At 42.8% G+C, this 21,255-nt stretch overlaps 1 protein-coding gene across 5 annotated transcripts in view; it reads left to right on the top strand.

The window, feature by feature from the left end:
• The first annotated feature begins 1,182 nt into the window (after positions 1–1,182).
• Positions 1,183–21,255, top strand: part of LOC126178069 (polypyrimidine tract-binding protein 1) — a 260,740-nt gene continuing 240,667 nt past the window's right edge. For 4 of the 5 annotated variants that reach the window (XM_049924505.1, XM_049924504.1, XM_049924502.1 and 1 more), the window contains exon 1: positions 1,183–1,335. In XM_049924505.1, coding sequence (XP_049780462.1) covers positions 1,315–1,335 — 21 coding nt within the window. In that variant the 5' untranslated portion in view covers positions 1,183–1,314. Of the gene's footprint in view, positions 1,336–2,376; positions 2,507–21,255 lie in introns of those variants that run through there. The other variant, XM_049924503.1, reaches the window with a different exon arrangement.

The following is a 21,255-nucleotide window of genomic DNA, read 5'->3' as shown; positions in this document are numbered from 1 at the left end:
GAGCTTAATTCAACGAGCTGATGAACGCAAAATTGGCGTTGTCTTAGTCTCCGTCAGAAGAAAGGCAATTGAACATCCAGTGAGTAAAAATACATCTTTCCCTCGCTCTGCGGCGTGGAGGAAAATATGTTTAAGATTATATTGTAAAAACTTGAAACTGACAATGCTGGAGGCATAAAAATAGACAGTACATCTATCACGTGCACATCTATTAGGTGGTTTGATGAACTTAATTCCTGACGGAAGTCTGCGATGTTAGTGACATTTGTGTATTTCTATTTAGATTACACAACGAATTGAAAAATTACATCTCTCCCCATATTTGCACACGAACTTAGTTCAGAAATGTTTTCATTTTGGGGCTATGGAAATTTGTGGTAAGTTCCTATTGGACCAAACAGCTGTCATCGGCCCCTAGGTTTACTCAAAGAACAACACACACACCAATGCCCCAGGGAGGACTCTAACCTGAGACGGTGGGAAGTCGCGCGAACCGAGGCAAGGCGCCTAGACCGCGCGTCTTGTTAGTATTAGGAATAGGAAGAGCTAAAACATGCGACGTGGAGTAATACAGTGAAAAGTCATAACTTGTGGTCCTGACAAATTATTTCACAGTACACGGCGTAGAACTAATTATCAGATGTCACCAATGTTGTTTAAGTTCAGACTTTCTGTAAAGTCAAGATGCTCCAATAATGATAAGGAAGCGGTGAAGTATGCATGGCTAACGATCAGAAGAGGAGGTCCTCCTATTTAAAGTTTCCTCTTTATGTGTTGCATCCAGTTTCTTTCAGTATATAGTCGAACTTTTTAAACATCGTTCTGTTGCAGAAACTTTTGTTATCTTGGTGAAACAGGTTGTTGGAAGTCGTTCGTCACAGCGTGCTTTAAGCCGTACGTGTAGGTGCTATCAGCATAGCGGCCCGCGTGCTCACGCAAGGGCGAGGCCACGCTATTCTAGCGCAGGCACACAACAAGTTGTCGGGCCGAGAACGGCCAACAGGCAGCCTCGCTGCTTTCCCGCCATCCGCAGTCGAGTCCGGCTGGAGGGGCAAGCCGAGTAGGGGAAGCGCTGAACGAGACTGTGAGGAGAGGTGGGGTGGGGAGCCGAGCCACAGGCGGCAAGGGCAGCGGCGCCGGCGAAAGGGGAAGGGGAAGGGTCGGAGGGAGGGAGAGCGAGCTAGCGAGCCGAACCAAGCCTGCACGCAGTGGCGTCCTCTCGCATGAGTCGCGCGATCGTCTGTTGTTAGTGCTGTAGGAATCAAGCAAGAAACGACAAGACGTGTTGCCACCGTTGCAGTTACACCTGACACCATGAGGGAACATTCGATAAAGGTGAGTTGAGGCAAATGTTTTCAGTGTGTGCCGGCTTTTCTTTACGGAGTATCGCCTTGCGCCACCTTGTGAAACGTGGAGATGCGACCGGCTAACTGAGGAAGACGCCGCCACGCGGCCTCGTTGCTCGCTTCCGGTTCTTAATGGCGGGCACTATTTGAAGGATGGAGTTCTAAACCATGTTGGGAAACGTGCGTGTATTTGGCAGTTTCTCGTCAGTGGTATTCATCGTTTTAGGAACCTCTGGTTGAAGAAGTTACTGAAGTGTGTACTATTGTAAGTGCCGCAGAAAGTAGGAAGGCTGTGAATGGCATCCGGCTGCTGGACAAGAATAAAGACGCTATGCTCAGTTAGTATGGCCTCTGTTTCGTTGATGGAAAAATTCTAAGTGGTTGGTGCCAAGGCTAGGTTTGTTACCTGAATATGCTTAATGTTTTGTCATCCGTGAAACACGTTGAATGCGTTCATAAAAATACTTGCTGCACGTGCTTTCGCACATCTCTTGTCGGTTTTTGGTATTCGTGTGCTTGCCCAATTAAAAACTTTTGCGTCTCCCCCCCCCCTCTCTATTCCATGGATGGTTTTTACTGGTTGTCTTGAGATGTTCGTTGTACTCTAGCCAGATCGTTGTTAGACGTGCAGCCGGTCTGAGGTCCAGCCGTCCCTCATAATTAAGCTAATTAGCAGTTTAAATGGCAGAGTAGTTCATCCGAGTACCGGCGTGGTGGTCGACAAAAACTCTACATTGTGCTGGCTGCCTCCGTCGGTATCAGCGGCGGCAGCGCGGTCGCCGTGCGAAGTGTGGCAACACTGCGGGCCCAGCCTGCCTGTGCTGCGCAGCGGCGGCGGCAGATGTTTCGCTTCCTGCCCCTAACGCCTGCCGAGCCTAACCATCGCGTCTTTGCCTGCGCACGGGACTGTGAGGGAGAGCGGCGCCGGGGGGGGGGGGGGGGGGTGGCAGTGGGAAGTGTCGTGTGGGGGAGGGAGAAGGCCGGCTGCTACGGAGAAGCTGAGTAGCCCCATGGAAATGTTCGAGTTAATGGTGAGAGCCAAGAAGCGTATTGGCCGGCGGAGTGTGCTCATGAGGGCTTCGCGCTTCTGATTTTGAGAATAAGTGTGCGACCGGTAAAAGCTCAAATCTCAGGGGTGTAACGAAATGGGCGTGAGAAACGTGAGTAGTTCATAGCATTGTGGGCGCTGATTCACCGGCGTGAAATCGCGCCTTATGTCATGAGTGAAACGTCATGCGCGTTTGTGTGTGTCTCAGATTGCAGCGTACAGTGTGAACAGGAAACGCGTCAGCCAGGTCTCGTCTCCTGGAATTTGTCGCCAGATAACTGCTGGAGTGCCTTCTGTGGTGCACCTTCGCTTACGTGCTACCAGTGAAGTTCACAGAAAAATTTATTTCGATCATTGTTTAAGTTTCGTTTCGTGTGATGTGAAATTTACGTGAAGTTAAATGACACGTTCAGTACTGGCATTAGCGACTGTGAAAATAATGCTATGTTTCGCCTTTTGATGTAGCACGTTCTGCAGGGTAATTGTGAGAAGTCATTCCCAAACTGTGCGCGGGTCTAACACAAATACTCTTGTCATCCATTTCACACGGAATTGTTTCCACGTCCCAATCAAATTCAGCTACAGAAAGAATGTAAATATGCTGTCTGTGGCGTTTGTTTTGGAAGAATCAGTGTTTTTCCACTTTAAAATTCTACGTTGTATAGTTGCAGTCAAAGAATTTCATAGCTCTCTTGGCAAGCACATTAAATTGTATCTACAAAATGCGTACTGTTTTACTGTTGTAAGAGGGACATCAGAGCGACTGGCGTACTTAAGTAGCTTACGGTCTTCTCGCCAAAAAAGCACACTGCTGTCATGATTGATCCTGATTGATAATAGCGCGGCCTGTTAACTTTTGATCATTAGTTCCGTCCATTGGTAATCACTGTGCATTTGAAGTTTAAACAGGACTTGTATCCGGGCACTATTTAGCCAGATGACAAATGAAGTGCTTTTGACATAGGTCTGTTGAATCAAATCACCCAACTAATGAATGCGCTGTATGATATGAAATGGGTATTATGAATCGTCCCCTCCCAGAATTTTCGTTTACCAAATTTCTCACGGCACGAAAGGTCCGTATCGACGTGCTTTTGGTAATGCGGCCCAACGAATCTAAGAGAAATATTGCGAACGAACCGTGTCGACCGTGTTACATAGCACACGTATTTGCTACCTGGGAGAGAAGTTCTATAAATTAGAAATTTAGCAGAAATAGTTGTATATGATGGGTTAACTAAAGTAGTTTTTTGTTTTGAATCAAGTTTACATTTAGCCTCCAGTCTCCCCACAAAAAATTGTAACATGTAATGTAGACTATTTTATCTTAATTCTGTATTTAGTACATACTGACGCGCTGCTTTGATTGGTTCAGCCTTTCATAAGTTAGGACAAAATTCATCTTCGTGTATTTTGTGGCACATTTAAAATTATCAAAGAGGAAAAATTACGGTAATACACACAAGTTCTCATCAGCGGAAGTATATATATCGTTCGTATCGCTGCGGTTTAAAGTGGTTTTGGTGTTTCACATCGCAATGTATTAAAATCTGTCCTTAAACGTCCAGAGAAAAGTAAAGCCCCCATGATATTGATTGTTCATAGTTGATACTCTGCCATGTTAATTCAGGAGAATAGGCAGTAAAACATCCTTAGCTCAGTGGTCAGGGCAGGAATGCCGGATTGCTTGCATGGCGGTAGGTTAGTGAAGACGGCTGCGATGCTTTCCCCTTAACTCGCTGAAGTGTAGAGTAATTGGGCACTTGCTTTTACTGCTTTTGGGGACATGGTGAACGTTTCCTTGCTGTTAGAAAAAACCTCCAACGAAAAACTGGGTAATAGTGACAAGATTCATAGTTCCATTTTACTATTATTACTTCAAAAAATTGTTCGACCAATCTGAAGTAAAACTCGCACATCAAACCAGCACGGTTTGTTTCATAATCATGAGAGGTCCAAATCCAAGTCCAGACATCCTGGCTCCTTGTTTTCCGTAAATTAGTTCAGTAGCCCTCCCCCCCCGCGCCCCCCCCCCCCCCCCGCCCAGCTCCCTGTAGTTACTCGTACTTGGTCAGTATTTTAAGTCTGCTAGGCATAAAACACGTACCTTCCTTTCGTCATACCTAGGCATCGGCACAGGATAATGCACTCGGAAGACACCATTGGGGTGCAAATTACTCACAGGTGCTGAGACCGGTTGAAATTCATTGAGTAATGAATATTATGAAGCTATTGTTGGGTAAGCAGCCCATTTCTCCACGCGCACGTTTCGTTGCCATTATCACGATGTAAGTCACTCTAGCCCTTAACACGCATTACAAAAAACTGTGGTATTGGCACCTTTTTTTAACACTTATTTTCTGACACTTTCTGGCCTTACGAGACGCTTATAGCCGACGAAGAGGCGAGCAGAGAATGTTTGTCGTCTGACAATGTAGAGTAATGATCACCAAATGGTATCAGGTTTTCATTATAAGCTAGTCAATCAGTGATCAACCACACACTTGTTTGGTTACGACAATGTGTTACAGAAAGGAATTCCTCAGAGTTTGACTGTTGTACGCGGAGCCGCTCAACTGTCGGGGTTATTTCCGTTAGGTCTTCCGTATATGTTCAAACACCCAATACCTCGGGTATAGAAAGCGTTGTTTCTCTTCAGTTTTTACTGCTACCCTCTTGTTGCTGCAGTATACCTCCTAATTAATTACGTGAGTAGGGTGGCCAGGTTTCGGGAGGAAATCATCCATCGTATCTGTACATTCTGGCACCGGGCACAAATCGACGAGCAGTATTGAAGTATCGATCGAGAAAAAGTTTTGTAAGCTACACCTTTAGAGTGTGGACCAAATTTGCTGAGGTTTCTTCCAGTGAACTTCGTCTGCCTTTCTTGGAATTAGTTGTAAGTGACCGTCCAACTTCAAACTGCTCCATACTCGCAGATCTGAAATAAAATCTGAATACCCCCTCCTCACTTTGACGGTGTACTGCGGTAACACGGATGTAGCAGTAAATTGAACAGTAACGTTTTCATTGATTGTTCGACAATCGTCTAAGGGTCGGCTCTCTGCTGGTCTTCCTTCGTTCTGCCGCAATTGTCTAGCTTTGAGACTTCTCTGTATACAACAGAATCATACGTCAATAGCCTCATGGAGCACATTATGCGCTCCATCATTTATATATGTTATGAATAATGTAACATACTCTCATAATGTTAGGCCACTTTTTACAACAGTTAAATCAGGTTTTTTTGGGCTATCAAGATATAGCTTCTTCGCGTGACTCAATCTCCATTCCTCCTCGCCCCTCCATTTGATTATTTTTCAGTTTCTTTCGGTATTACTGGTAACTACGGAAACAGTTTCCTTGTGTTGCGATTTTGCTTTATATTGCAACATCATCCGTAATTATTTTCAGGCTTCCTTCGGATAATCTCTTATAAGGCTTCCGTGGTTAGTTAAAATTACGTGACATGGTTTTTATTCATTGAGTGTAGTTCGCTAGTTACACAAACAAAACTTTCAAAAACTGTATTTTCCACAATATTCGTAAAGTTTTGTACAAATGTGTTCCAAATATTAGATACTGAGGTAAAAAGTGTTCCTGCTGTACATTTGTGGTCGTGCTTCTTTCCTGTCCGCACTCCATAGATTCATTGCTCCAGAACTAGTTCGGATCTTAGTTACTTTGGACACCCACTGTTCATGTACGTACTTATCAATATATAAATGCCTTTTGATTATTACGTACATGAACAGTGGATGTCGATCTGGCAAATACAGTAGTGCAGAAGGTATTTAATTGGCTGTTCTTCAACCACGCAGTTTGAATGTCTTCCACTTACTCGTCAGAGATAATCTACAACGCAAATGTTGGAGTGTCACAACTATCGTCCTTATTACAGCGTATGGAATTTGAGAAATATTAAACTTTAAGTGGAATACACTTCTGAATTCATTTGTAAGACACGCTTCATTTAGAAACAGGCGATTGTATAACTAAGACATCTTCTTTTATTGTGTTGGTAATAAGACTTTCTACAACAGAATCTGTGTTTGATTGTTGTGGGGTAACACAGCAGTTATTTTAGTGTTTTAAGAATTGAAAGAATCTGGAAGCTTATGTATTGTAGCTTGTTCCAGTGTAAAAAGATCAAATAAGTGAAAGAAAGCAATTTTTAATTCGTGACAGTTTCTGGCAGTCTGTTGGACTTTAACGACTTCTTGGCGTTCCAGCGTTTCAAGAATACCTTTTTCAAGTAGTGGGCACAAAATGGAGATTACACTGTCTCCTAGCCAATGCTCTCCATTGAGAAGCGGACGGAAAGTAAGCTGTCGTGTTACATATTAATTTATATTATTCGTAGTCTGCTGCATATGCGTAGTTGCATATACCGAGTTTCAGTAATCTTCAAAGTTTGCTTGTTTCTCTAATTGTACGTTTGTGTGAGGGTAGTATTTTCTTGATATCAAATCGGATTTACGAATAACTTCCCACAGCTTTTTAAGGCGCATTAGATAGCCTAAAGATGTTTTACGGGTAGCAACCCTTGTCATTGTCACAGTTCGCGCTTGACGTACGTGTTTTATTGTAGATTCTTAATTACGAATTGATTATTTTGCATTGTTTTGTCTCATTCGTTGTACATTGATATTGATTACTGAATCTACAGTCTCGATAATAGATTTTAAAAAATTGTTCATGAAGCGCCATACCTGCAGTGAATAATGAGGGACTTAGAGGTTATCATGATTAGTTTCTTTGTTTTGTGTACATACTTCAGGATATTCGCACATCATTAATTACGTTTTCGATAAATTTGTTACATTAGATAGTTCCCTGAAAGTACTGCTGACGTAATCTATATTCGAAGTGTGACATTTGAGTCCGTGTTGCTGACAACTCAATGTAAGATATTAGTGAGAGACCAGTATCAAATTCGACAGTCGGTTTATGAATAAAATGTCACTGTATTGACTGCGTATTCGATTCTTTACGTATTTTCGCAAAAATTGTGCCGTCGTTCAGCTTCTGCATTGATATATCGTGTTTAGCCTCGTTCGTTTCACGCTGTGAAAGTTTTCAATGAACGCTCATTTGCAGTAGTGAATCTTGGGGAAACTGTTCGCTTTGCAGTGTTCGATAATTTTTTAATTTTGAGTGTATGAACTACTGCCTTTTAAGACATAGGCCTATACGGAATGCTCTAAATCAGTTAAGAGGAACTACTGTCTTTTTTGTTGTGATACAGATTGGTTTCAGATTTAATGAAAAACAGGTATCTGAATGATCACGTTTTTAACCTATCCGGATCTCCGTTGTCTACTCTGTAAATTCGAGACACTTGCAGATTATTGGCACTACGTGTAAATAAGGTAGATGTCTTTTTAGACACACTTGGATTAAAAGTTATAGAAGAAACTGTTACTGCAAGCCTATGTTGTTCTTAGGTGTAGTTGTGGCAGTCCTGAATAAATTGTCTTGAATTATTTAATTCTGTGATCCTTGGTGATAACTCGTCGTAGGACATGTCAGTATATTCAAATTTAAAAGAAATGTTCCCACACTAAAGCCGTGTACTACGGATCGTTAGAATAAACATAGGTGATGATGGCAATAACAATGTAGCTATTACGTAGTAATTTTAAAATATTAATGCTCAGCCAAGATTGTCAGCCGTGGCTTCGTCGTCACCACGAAACCAACATTAACATGTATTGGAGAAAAACGGAAGGTAATATGACTGGATAAGGTGACAAAAGTCGGTATTCTCTTTGAAGTTCCTTTAATTTAGGTGAGTCAACATAATCAGGCGGGCCTGAAGTTCCATTTATTTCAGTAAATTTGCAAAAGAGTTGACGGTAAATTACGGTCATGGTTCAGAGTAGTTTCAGGGGTAAGACAACGCTGCAACCTGTCTCCACGGTTGTTCATATTATTTATGGATCATATGTTGAAAACAATAGACTGGCTGGGTGAGATTAAGATATGTGAACACAAAATAAGCAGTCTTGCATATGCGGATGACGTAGTTGTGATGGCAGATTCGATTGAAAGTTTGCAAAGTAATATTTCAGAGCTAGATCAGAAATGTAAGGACTATGGTATGAAGATTAGCATCTCCAAAACGAAAGTAATGTCAGTGGGAAAGAAATATAAACGGATTGAGTGCCAAATAGGAGGAACAAAGTTAAAACAGGTGGTCGGTTTCAGCTACTTAGGATGCATATTCTCACAGGATGGCAACATAGTGAAAGAACTGGAAGCGAGGTGTAGCAAAGCAAATGCAGTGAGCGCTCAGCTACGATCTACTCTCTTCTGCAAGAAGAAAGTCAGTACCAAGACTAAGTTATCTGTGCACCGTTCAGTATTTCGACCAACTTTGTTGTATGGGAGCGAAAGCTGGGTGGATTCAGGTTACCTTATCAATAAGGTTGAGGTTACGGATATGAAAGTAGCTAGGATGATTGCAGGTACTAGTAGACGGGGACAATGGCAGGAGGGTGTCCACAATGAGGCAATCAAAGAAAAACTGGGAATGAACTCTATAGATGTAGCAGTTGGGGCGAACAGGCTTAGATGGTGGGGTCATGTTACACGCATGGGAGAAGCAAGGTTACCCAAGAGACTCGTGGGTTCAGCAGTAGAGGGTAGGAGGAGTCGGGGTAGACCAAGGAGAAGGTACCTGGATTCGGTTAAGAATTGTTTTGAAGTAGTAGGCTTAACATCAGAACAGGCTGAATAGGGGATCATGGTGGAATTTTACAAGGGGGACTGCTCCAGACTGAACGCTGTAAGGCATAATCAGGCTTAAATGATGATGCAAAAGAAAAGCCTGAACCTTTTCAGTGTCGTCAGCCAGAAAGCTGATAGCCCTGTGGGCATAATGGTTTCAATGTAAGAATCCGCGGCTTTTTACATGCTGACATGGGCTTTAAGTTGCTACCAACAGCTATAATGAATCGCTTTTGACGTGACATTTCTTGTGCTGTGCCAGGGTTGCCCAGACATCAAGGAATGAAAGCATGAAAAATTAAAGTTAATACAGCCAGTATTCAAATCGTAATGGTAACTGCAGTTTCAGCGAGCATTTTGTTTCACTAATCAGTTCCCGATAATAAGTGCAACTCAGCGCGAAGAGGATTGTGAGAAACTGGATACTATCTCGTCACAGTAGATCATGTTGCCCCACGCACGTAGTGGGTTAGCGGCAAGGCGCTGGATGAGTCAGTGCAGGCCCCAGTAGCGGTTGTCGCCTCCGCCCGCTGGCGTTGTGCTCACCCCCACGTTTTCCGGCCGTGGTAAATATTAGATCGACAATATCGAACGGGCGGGGCGCTGTGGGTGCGCGCGACGCGTCAGGGGGCTGGGGCCTCGCGTGACGTCAGCACAACACTGACTCACGCCCATACCAACAACGTCGTTCCCCGCGGCCTTGCCGCTGTGCGGGCGGGACGCATGTCAGCAGCTGCTCGGGGCACACTGCAAGGAAGGTCGTGGTAGCGTGCCGAGGAAGGCGGCTTAACGTCGTGCGAGCCACTGGTGACACATTTCTTACTAATTGAAATGTAATGTTGTCTTCTGTGAATTTTGCCTCGAACGGTTGCGCCCTTTGTTTGAAACTTTAACTGTTTTTGCTGTGCAGATTGTAACACTCCATAACATATTTCAAGTCACTCAGATGTTATTAGCGGTATCAGCATGTAAACAAGTCGACATTAGCTGATACCAGAAGCAGGATGACTCCCACTTGGAGCCGTGATTCACGAGTAGCAGACCATACAATAGTAGCGGTCCCAAGTATACACAAAGCAGTCAGAATTGATAATTTATGGCTACTGCTACATATATTTTCATACCACGGTGCGGTGACAGAACCCATTGGAATATCCACATGTTAGTATGAGAGTAACGTAGATGATAGAGACTCGATACAAATGGTATGCCATTACATGCTAGAGATTTTTATGGGCAGTGCGATCAAAAAGCATGGCTGATGAAGGTGCTCTTTGTTTCGGGTAATGACGTGCAGAGATCACTTACGCCGTTCGCTGTACACATTGAGTTGCCCTGATTCAGCATTTTTCTCTCCTGTATTTAAAGTAGTCTATCGAGATAAATGGCCACCTCGTCCATGTATTTGCTCCTTCTGTCCTACCGACATTTATAGACGGGAATTATGTACTTATGTTGATATTTCCCTCGTATTTTTTTTAGCTTGAAAGCTCATTGTCTACAACGCTGTGTCAGATAATGCAAATTGTGGATTTGGTGGATTATACGGTATGATAGAATATAAATTTGAGTTATTCAGAATTCTGAGTAAATATAGCAGAAAGGATACAAAATTACATGATATTTACAGGTACCGTACCATCAGACTGTTCGCAGGTAGTGACATGCGGAACTGTTATTTTCCGGCGAACTAGCGTGGTGTGCATCACAACCTTCCTCATACGAAACGAAACTCGCGACAAGTGACATCGAAGATGCCACACTATTCGAATACACCATACTTCTTACTTCCCTTGGATTATATCCTTCAGGAAGACAGCCACTCCAAGTCATGTACCTTCAAGAGGCACTGGAGTTAAGGGATTTTGTCAAGGGTGTTAACTTCGTGTACAAGCACTCAAATTCTTCTATCCTCCGGTAGAGTACAGCCGTAGACATAAAAGTTAGAAATATGTAAGAAATACATATCAAGAACCCTAGCCAAAACGGTGGCGATGTGCAGGACAAGGCATTCTAAATTCACTGGACTAGCTTTTGAATGACGAAATAAGCATACAGCGCTTAAAAAGGGTGTCATTACTCGCGGCTGTGCAAGACACCAAAATGAACTAGTTCAGGGAAGCTTGCGTTTCTGTGTAATCTGTGATCGTATGCTTATTTGGCTGTGGCTGTTTGATATGCGAAGTAGTAGTATGCGGAAGGTGGACGCGTTCGAGTCTGTCCATTACGCTGTTTAAGTAACTGCAAGTCATGTAGTGCACTTAAATTTTGACTGTCTTCCTTCATTCGTGATTAACAAGTGTGCTCATTGTTTGGTTGCACAGCGTAAAAAATTGTTTTGGTGCAAGAGTTCTGTCAAGACGTTGAACAGTGGTCTTCATTTTAAATGTATCACAAAACAAAAAGCTTTGAACTTGTCTGGGCTAGCTTGTCAGTTTCAGGCTTGAGCAGCTCGTAGCTGCTTCAGATCCTTTATTTTCACCGTTATCTAAACTTATTTACATAAAATTTTTTGCATTGCGTTTTGCTATTCTTGTTAAGTTAGCTCTTGTTAAAGATCAATGAAGTGATCTGTAGATGTGTTAAAGGATGACGAAAATTAAATGGACCCTAATTTACAACGAAAGGAATGTTGTGAAAACATAAACAGAAAAGATGTGATGTATTAGCAAGATATCAGAGAACAGCTTCAATGACAATAAAGTGAAAGGTAGAGGAAAACAACTGTAGGGAAAAAAGATTGGAATATTTACAGCATATAATTGTTCGATGCAAGTGGTATTTTAAGAGGTCTATACAGGAGAGGAAATGTTGGCGGACAGCATCTAACCAGACCAGAAGACCAATGACAAATTCTGCCATCGGCATGTAGAATTCAGAGAGGATCTAATTTCCGATTTTACATTTCACAGCTCTTCCTGCATGTACTACGGTGGTCGTTATTAGGTACTCAAGATACAGGAAATGAGTTTCTGAAAACGTATTCCACGGATAAGTCGGAAGTGGACCATTTCCCATGACCGCTGTTTCATTGACAGGCATTTTTAAATTTTCATTGCGAGTACTTGACGAAACATGATTATGTGAAAAAAATACCCTTTTTTGTATCGACTAATGATTCGAGACACAATTCGCAAAAATAAGTAGTGAAAACAAGTGGAAGTTTTCGCAACATTTTCAAATTGTAGACTTTATAATTGGCCTCAAACGTAGATAAAGCTTATCCTCTCTAGTAGTTATTGAACGATATGGTGCAGTGGTACCAACACCAGATTCGCAATTCATGTTCTTTCTTTCCTCCTCCTCCTTGTTCTTTCTTTCCTCCTCCTCCTAATTTGAGTTACTATTAGCATAAGTTGCTTACGTATTCAAGAAGATACCCGTCAACTAAGCAGCGCTGTTTGCAATAAACGCTATCGTTGTGTTATTAAACTCGGTAAGACCATTTTTGCTGTTAAATGTTGCCTTTACCAGCGTTAGAATGCCGATCCAGCTGTAACGGACTGCGAAGTTCGTCTGCAGCTAGAAACTTTGCTACACAGTGGTCCGTCCTGTTGATGGCCATAAGTGTGGCATCCCAAGCTTCCAAGGCTGCCGAAGCTCTAAACAGTGCACCCCGCTTTCATTGGTACAAGCCAGCCCAGACGTTCAAATGGCGGAAAGGTGAGCTAGTACTTATGAATAATGAATGCCTCGCGCGTGGCAGGAGGATGGATGAAAAAAGTTTGTGAGCGTTGGCTGGCGTGTGCGGTCTTTCCTGCAGAGGTAGCCGACGTGAATAGACTTGTGTGCATAGTGTGGCAGACATGTTGTGTGTTGTTAAATCACGCGTTCATTCGTTCATTTCATTTCTGTTTGAGAGCATTGCATGATTTACACGAAAGGAGCTGTAGAAACAGGAAATTACGGAGCGAGCGGATATTCCAAAACTCCACGTAGGTGGTGCAAACTTTCGTAACACAAAAGAATATTACCGAAACCATAAAACCTAGAATGTGGGCAATGGGATAATGTTATTTGGTCTGACTGATACGTGTTGTTTCACACCAAATTTAGGCTGAATTTGCATCCCAAGGTTGAAACTTGGCGGAGGTTCGGTAATAATTTGGATAGCTATATCGTGGTGTTGCATAGGCCTCGTGGTTATTCTGCAAGGTTGCATTAATGCTAAGGAATATGCGGCGATTGTGGTGGAAAAGTTCCTTCACATGGCACAATGTTTTACCCCCAATGGTGGTACTGTATTAAAAAACAGGGCCCTTTGGTCACACAACTCGCATCGTACCGAACAAGTTTCGTGAACTTGAGGATGTGCTGTCTTATGTCGCATAGCCACCAGTCACGAGATCTCAGTGTTATTGTCAGTCTTGTCAGTCTTTCAGTGGTGTTTGCGTGGGCACCAGGACACGTCGGATTCCCAGTTAACGAACTTGCCGACAGTCGACCAGACAGACTACGCGGAAACCGCGTCTGGAGATGAGCGTATCCGAAATTGACCATCGTTCGGTCTTACGCTGGAGGGTTTTTCGGCTTTGGGAGACGGAATGGCATAACAGTAAGCACTACAAACTGCTTGTCATTAAGGAGGCTACGAATTGTGGAAGACCTCCACGCCGGCCTCTCACAGGGACTCTGTGGTTCCCTGCCGGCTCCTCATTGGCCATACGTGGCCAACGCATGGTTACGTCCTCCGTCGCAAGGACCCACCTCGGTTTCGCTGTGGCTCACAAATGACTGTCGTCCACCTCTTGCAGGACTGCCCGCTTTAGCCGCTCTGCGGCGGACTTTTAACCTTCCCAGCACCCTACCTTCAGTGTTGGACGACAATAGCTCAACAGCAGCTTTAGCTTTATTCGTGAGGGTGGGTTTTATCATTTGATCTAAGATCTAGTGCATGTCCTTTGTACCTCTGTGTCCTCCACCTAGACTTTTAGGGTGGAGGTTTTAATGTGTTGCAGAGTGGCTGGCTTCTCTTTTTTTTATTTTCATGGTCAGTCAGCCATGGTGCTCTCTCTTGTTTTGATCTCTTCTAAATGTTTCTTGCGTCGCTGTGGTTTTCTTGTCCGACTTTGTCCATTTTACTGTTTGTTGCCCTTTTGACATTCATTTTTCACTTTCCTTCCAGCTGTTTTTTGTATGTCTCAATTATTTTACTACCACCCATTTGGAATTATTTTAATCGGAATGAGGGGCCGATGACCTCTAGCAGTTTGGTCCCTCCCTCCCCTCTTTTAAACCAACCAACAAATCCGTGTTGTTGAGACGTATTGTTCACTTTATAGAGAAAAGGGTGCTTGATTGCTGTCCATCTCAGTCATCCTTACCCGAACTCGGCACTGTTTTACAGGAGGAATGTTATGAGATTGCTTTGAAAACCACACAGGTCCAGTATTTGTTCATGCAGGCGAGACGGGAAGCTGTTCAGAGTGCAAACGGGTTTCCAACACTGTATTAGGCATAATTATGTTTTTTCTACCTTGCGGAGCCCCGCAGCTTGCATAAGGTCATAATGACAACTTTATATTTTTGACAAAATTTGCTGCATATTGATAATGGCACATACGCAGAAACAAACTTGCCGTGAACGTATGGAATCAACAAGAAATAAAAAATTTGCAGCTAATTTTGTCAAAAGCATAAAGATGTCATACGCTAATGCTTTTGATGTTTCCATGTTTTTGTCCACTCCCAGTATTTGCGGCAGGAATAATCAGTGTACTTAAAACCTTGTAATCAGCTTTGGTGAATGTAGTCATTCCTTAGTTCCGCATTTCAGGAATGGATACGAGGCACGTGATATTAAAAGGGTAAATCAGCTAGTCTTAACCCCTATTTTTTATTGGCACACAGGTGACGACATTCAATTCTATGTATCTTACAGTATTTTTCCACATAGTCTCCACACCGGTTCATTTTTTCAATCGCAGCACCAAATTTGACATGCCCTGCGGTAGAATTCGACCGGCTGACTATGGAACCACGGTCGGACTGCTATCTTGGTTTCCTTGTGAGTTGCTATCCTGACAGGAAACTTGCTAAACACTAGAGGCGTGGTCCAGAATCTCCCAGTGCAATTACCGGAGCATTCCGGCAGTTCTGATTGCCACAATTGGTCTTGGATTTCGTGGAGCAGAAGCACGTTGCCCACATCGATAATCCATCGGCGCCTTCGCCTGTTGGCAGCCCTCAGATGTGACAGTGTGGAACAAAAACTGTCGGCATTGATGCATGCGCCTTGCGGCATGAAGTCCAGCAGGAGCGGTCCACGGCCCCCAGAAGGCCGTTGTGTACGCAATAGATGGCGGTGAACGGTATTTGTCAGAGGCAAACCCGGATGTTTCCATGCCATGCTCCGTTGCTTGGATTGCGGCATGAAATGCTGTATCCATGTTTCATCGCCAGTAACACTGTGGTCCAGGAAACCTTCACCCTCCTTGGAGTAGAAGGTTTCAGAATATTCAGTGACATTATTCCCTTGCTTTTCATGTCATCCAACTGCTTAGGCTCCCACCAACATGAAACCTTCTGGTGCCCTAATGACCCATGAATGACGACTTGAGCTCTCCCATATGATATGCCAACCACCCGGAAAACGGCCGCGATGTAAACTTTGATCTGCTTTCACCATTGCATCCACGCCGGAAATCTGTCACCTTCCCAACCGCTCATTGTCATGCAAGACTTCATATCGAACATCACACCGCCGCCACCTCACAGTTCTCAGAGCGAGACTGTTTCCCCATATGTGGACTGCGCCGTAATTTGGGAAAAAAACTGGGACAAAGACTTTCTGGTTTTCCGTCGTAAATGTATTGTGAAGGCCATTTCACGATTTTCAGTTTCAGTGCGTTTTCCAGTTGATCTACATTACTATGTTGCTAGTTGAAGCTTGTCACATTCTTCTGTAGTGTGTGCTCAAGCATTTACAGGGTGTATACGACACGTGACAACCGTGAGATCCGGGAATTTTTTCATTCAGGACAAAATCGGGAAAAACCGGGGAATTTTTTAGAATTCCGGGGATTTTCATTGTTTTCAGTTAATTTTTTGTGATTTTTTACAGGTAAGAACATACTCTAACAAAGGATATTACTGTATCCCGCTACTGCAGAATAATACCGCAGCAATAAAACATGAACGAGGAAAAAAACGAAAATAAAACATAAATTGCAAAAGAAATGCGCCATATAACACAATGCTCATACAAGAGTCTGCCAACAGCAAAAGGTATCAAAGGTTTTAGGAAGATTACGCAATGCTTCACAACAAGAAGTTACTCCGTTGAGCGTGACGTCACAACGGTTTACGTTAGATTCATTCGAGCAGTTCGAGCGGGCTCATTCGTATGCACAGTTGATTCGCATCGCGTCGACTTCTCCCGCTTGTAGTTACAAAAACGTGGCTGTTAGCTGTGTAAGCAGCGAGCAGCCACACGCTACCCGGAAAAATTTTACTTGCGCGCCCAAGCTGCCACATTCACGCATGCGTAGCAAGCCCGGATCTGGGATACGGGAAAGGGGGGGGGGCGGCAGCAAACAGTGGTATACTGAACCAGGTGGCAATTTCGAGGGTGGGGGGGGAGATGATTCTTATTCTTGAGGAAAAACCATTGTTTCACAGGAAATAAAGGACTATCTATCTTCTCGGTGTATCCAAGAAAATGAATTTTTGGCCAGATCGCTGCACTAGTAAAGGCCAGTTCTGCAGTCGCCGTCTAGCAGCGGCTTCCATTCTGGGAGTAGCGTGGAAAAGCGTTGTACGAACACATAATAACGCCTAAAAACTAAAATCATGGCATAACTATACCGGTGATTCTGGCAGGGTTAGTGAAGTCAACCGGAGAAAGAGTTCTGACAACGGTAGTAATAGCTACATAATTAGTAATGACAAAATTGTTTGTTAGAACGAGGAAGGAGAAGATTAGAAATTTCGTACTGCTACTTTACGATGTTGTGCTTGAGAAACTGGAGCGTATGAATGAAATATGAAACTATTTCCTAACAAAGGTTTTTGCTTGTAGTATGCCAAATAGGCATCTCATATTGGTACTTCGTGAATTATATTCTGTAGTGTTACAAAAATGACCATGATTGCCAAAACAGTCTTATTTGGTGACTTACAGTTGCTGCAGTATTAGAGAGGCCTGTTTTATGTAGCAGACTGTGACAAAATAGAAGAAATCAGTTCGAGAAATCACACCAGTCTTCGGTACTTTTTGCGTTAATAGCTTTTTCATTATTAGACGACGACATTTCGATTTTTCATGTACCAAAATGTTTGACGAACTTTGATGAGGTAATAGATTTTGTTGCAGAAAGGAAAGCACGCTGTGTAAAGCTGTAGCAAAATTAGAGAAACAAACGCTAGGACCTAAGAATTGAAATGTGTACTGTTGTTTTTCCCTTGTCTTCACTGGTTTTATGTATGCTATATTTAATTTTATGTCTCAGAGTAGCAAGTTATTACCTAATAGGCAATAAAGAGTGCAACGTTCTGAAGAGTTCTTGTTCTCCCGCATACAATTAACCCCCATCCAGTATTGATTGCGAGTTTGTTTTTAATAGGAGCAGGATATCAAACAGGCCGACTGGGTGCAGGAGAGGCATCATAGATTTTAATTTCAACTGTCCTGCATATAGTTTGATGGCATCCATTACAAAATAGACACGAGTTCCATTGGGCGAAATACAGCGACATGCGATAGAAGAATGCTGCGTGAAGAGGCGTGACACTGCACTTTGGCATACCTACGACCAAATAACATGCCTTACATTTCCTCGAAGATGTACGTTTTAGGTATCACTCTTCAGAAAGATGTGCGCTACAAAATGGACATTTTGAAAGTTTTTTTTTTTTAATTTGACGTCGTATCGCAAACGCTCGAGGAAAGGGGAGGGGCACTATCTAGTATTACACCGGTTCGGCAATATCTAGATCCGCGGCTGATACGCAGAACAGTCTGTTACAGGGTGGGAGTGGGTAGTCTCCTCGTGACCCGTGTTCACGTTTAGTGATGTTGCTGTTCTTCGTTTACTGCTTTCACGTCAAATGAAAACAAAACGGATTTCTGTGGCTGGGAGCTATCAAGTGAATTAAAATGCATTCATAGAATTACGGAAGGGTAAAGTATGTTAGTAGTTTCAGGTTTTATTTCCACCTTTCTTACAGTAAAGAAGCATTAATCGTCTTGCAGAACAATGTTATTTTTGTTGGCTCGCTAAAAAAAGGCTCTTATTAATATTCTCCGTTGAGGCACTCAATATATTTGAATCGAAGTCTTTGATTCCACACTATTGGCTAGTTTCAACCCTTCGCTGCATTTCAAGTGCACGTTTCCATCTTCTAGCACGTATGACATAATGCTACAATAAAGAACCAAATACGAGATAATACAGTACTGGTACTCTAAGAAAATTTACGTCCCGAAAACCACACTTAACAGCTTAATATCAGGTCGAGGCCTACTTCGTTGGGAATCTGGACATGGTAATGTGCACAGTAAACAGAATTATCCATTTTAGTATGGTTCACGTAATTCCGATGCTCCTGGGAGTATCATGTGATGTCTTGCTTCTGTTATGACATAACGTAAGATGTTGTAATGTTCTACACATACGAACATACAGGCTTCCTACGTCATAGTAGCGGCGCAAGCGCGGTGACGCCTCTTACATGGCTCTCTGGCAACTGCTGAAGCGAATCTATTTCTAACGGGTCACGGGAAAATATTGCGAATTGCGGTTTGAAAAGCGTTATTTTCAAAGTAACTTTTCTTTTACGCAAGATGAACTATTTGCGAGAATGTTCGATGAATTTCGTAAATCAAATAGCGTTTGACTCTAAAAATCAGCTCTTTGATGACGAGCCAATTAGAATAATTTCTAGCCCAGATCAAAAATTTATTTCGGTATTAAAAATTTTATTGGCACATTTGACATGTATCTTGAAGTGTAACATGTGCAAAAAAAATAAACATTTGTGAAAGCTTCTCTTGTAGCTTATTAATCTTAGTCAAATGCTACAAGGAAAGCAAAGCTTTCACATGTAATAACATTACGTATTTTAATTTAAACGATTAACTTTTCCTGTTAGTGTGTTCGCGCTACTTAAGTGATGTTACTTTAGGGTGACTACATCACGTGCCCTAGGCTGTGAATATCCGCTGTAATCGGCTGACGAGATCACGTTACACGTGCTATGGCTGGCTGAGGAAAGCGCAATCTCGATTTCAATGCTTCAGAAAGTAACAATCGGTATTTGATAGGATTCGAATTTATACCTTTGTCATACGAAAATGTGTAGCGTACATGTTGCTGCACATCAAAGATCTTTCCGGAAAGGTTTTTTTTCTCCTCTCTGAGTTTCGTTTTCTAAAGTGCCGAGAAATTCTATGCCGCTGTATAAAACCATAACTATTCAGAGGATGGAAAAGTTTTACAGCTCCGAGGGAAAGTACACTACTGGCCATTAAAATTGCTACACCACGAAGATGACTTTGCTATAGATGCGAAATTTAACCAACAGGAAGATGATGCTGTAATATGCAAATGATCAGCTTTTCAGAGCATTCACACAAGGTTGGCGCCGGTGGCGACACCTACAACGTGCTGAGATGAGGAAAGTTTCCAACCGATTTCTCATACACAAACAGGAGTTGACCGGCGTTGCCTGGTGAAACGTTGTGGTGCCTCTTGTGAGGAGAAATGCGTACCATCACGCTTCCGACTTTGATAAAGGTCGGATTGCAGGCTATCGCGATTGCGGTTTATCGTATCGCGACATTGCTGCTCGCGTTGGTCGAGATCCAATGACTGTTAGCAGAATATGGAATCGGTGGGTTTTCCTCGTTTTTTGTTCGTTCCATTCTGTTTTTTTAAAGGTGAGATGTTGGTTGTCTGTACCTTATACCTTGAGCCGTGCTTGCGTCAGGAAACGAATTGAATGACCCTGTAGTTTGGTCCCTTTATATCCCAAACCAACCAACAAACACAAAAGTGTGGTCGAGGATACGTTGGATTACTCACGACCGGAAAGCTATTAAACATGAAAAACGGATGAAAATATCGAAAAAGTAGGTAATTTGATTCGATCTGACCGTCAGTTGAGTATTCGATCTTTGGTTAAACTGTAGGAATTGAATGCGTAAGGCAAATTTTACGTAACCATTTTAACATGATTGTCCCCTCCCACAAACAGACCAACCAAGCAGCGAGGTCATCGGTCCCATCAGATAAGGGAAGGACTTGGAAGGAAGGAAGTCGGCCGTGCCCTTCCAAAGGAACGTTCCCGGCAATTTAACATGAGAAATGTGTGCACGTAACTGGTACCGAAAATGCTCACTATCAAACAAAAAGAAACTTCTTAAAATTTGTTCTGACACTTTGAATACAATTGAAAATGATAATTTTTGGAAAAGAGATAACATGCGACTAATCTTGATTTTTCCTTTATGACGTAGAAACTAAACCTGTGCGTGCACTAGGGCCCAACTACAACGATAGCGAATGAGCTCGAATGTGCAAATAAAGATACAAAGCGGTGATTTTTTTCAGACATTCATGGAATTGTCTCTTCACTGGGTTCCTCAAGATAAAGCTATTAAATATTACCACCATGGCGTTCTTGCTGAACTCCGTGAGAAAATACGAAAACGAACGATGCGAATTGTTGACCGTCATGGGTTCTGCATCAAGACAAGGCACCGACTCATACCGCAACGCCTGTTATGACGTTTCTAGCGAAGTACAGCATTATAGTGTTAGGCTACCCACCTTATTCGCCTCACCTAGCATCATGTGACGTATTTGTTCTCCGAGGTAAAATCTGCGTTGAAAGGAACAAGATTTAAATCGGTTGAACCAGTTGAAAGAAAGAGGCACGCGTCATAAAAGTTCAGAGGTAGACTTCCAGCATTGTCTCCATCAATGGAAAATTCGCATGGAGCATTGTAGTGTTAGAGGGCAGTAAATTCAGGGGGGACAACAAGTAAATATGCATGTTTTTGAAATATGCTTTACAGGAATGATCCCGTTATTTTGTGGCCACATCCCGTATTGTACTTATCGAAATTCAGACACACAGCCAACGAAGTTGTATGTTCCCAAAATCTGTTATCTTACCAAACTTGCT

The sequence above is a fragment of the Schistocerca cancellata genome, chromosome 1 (genome assembly GCF_023864275.1).
Source record: "Schistocerca cancellata isolate TAMUIC-IGC-003103 chromosome 1, iqSchCanc2.1, whole genome shotgun sequence".
Classification (NCBI taxonomy): domain Eukaryota; kingdom Metazoa; phylum Arthropoda; class Insecta; order Orthoptera; family Acrididae; genus Schistocerca; species Schistocerca cancellata.
Note: the sequence above shows the minus strand (reverse complement) of the source record. Positions and strands in the feature narration are given on the sequence as shown.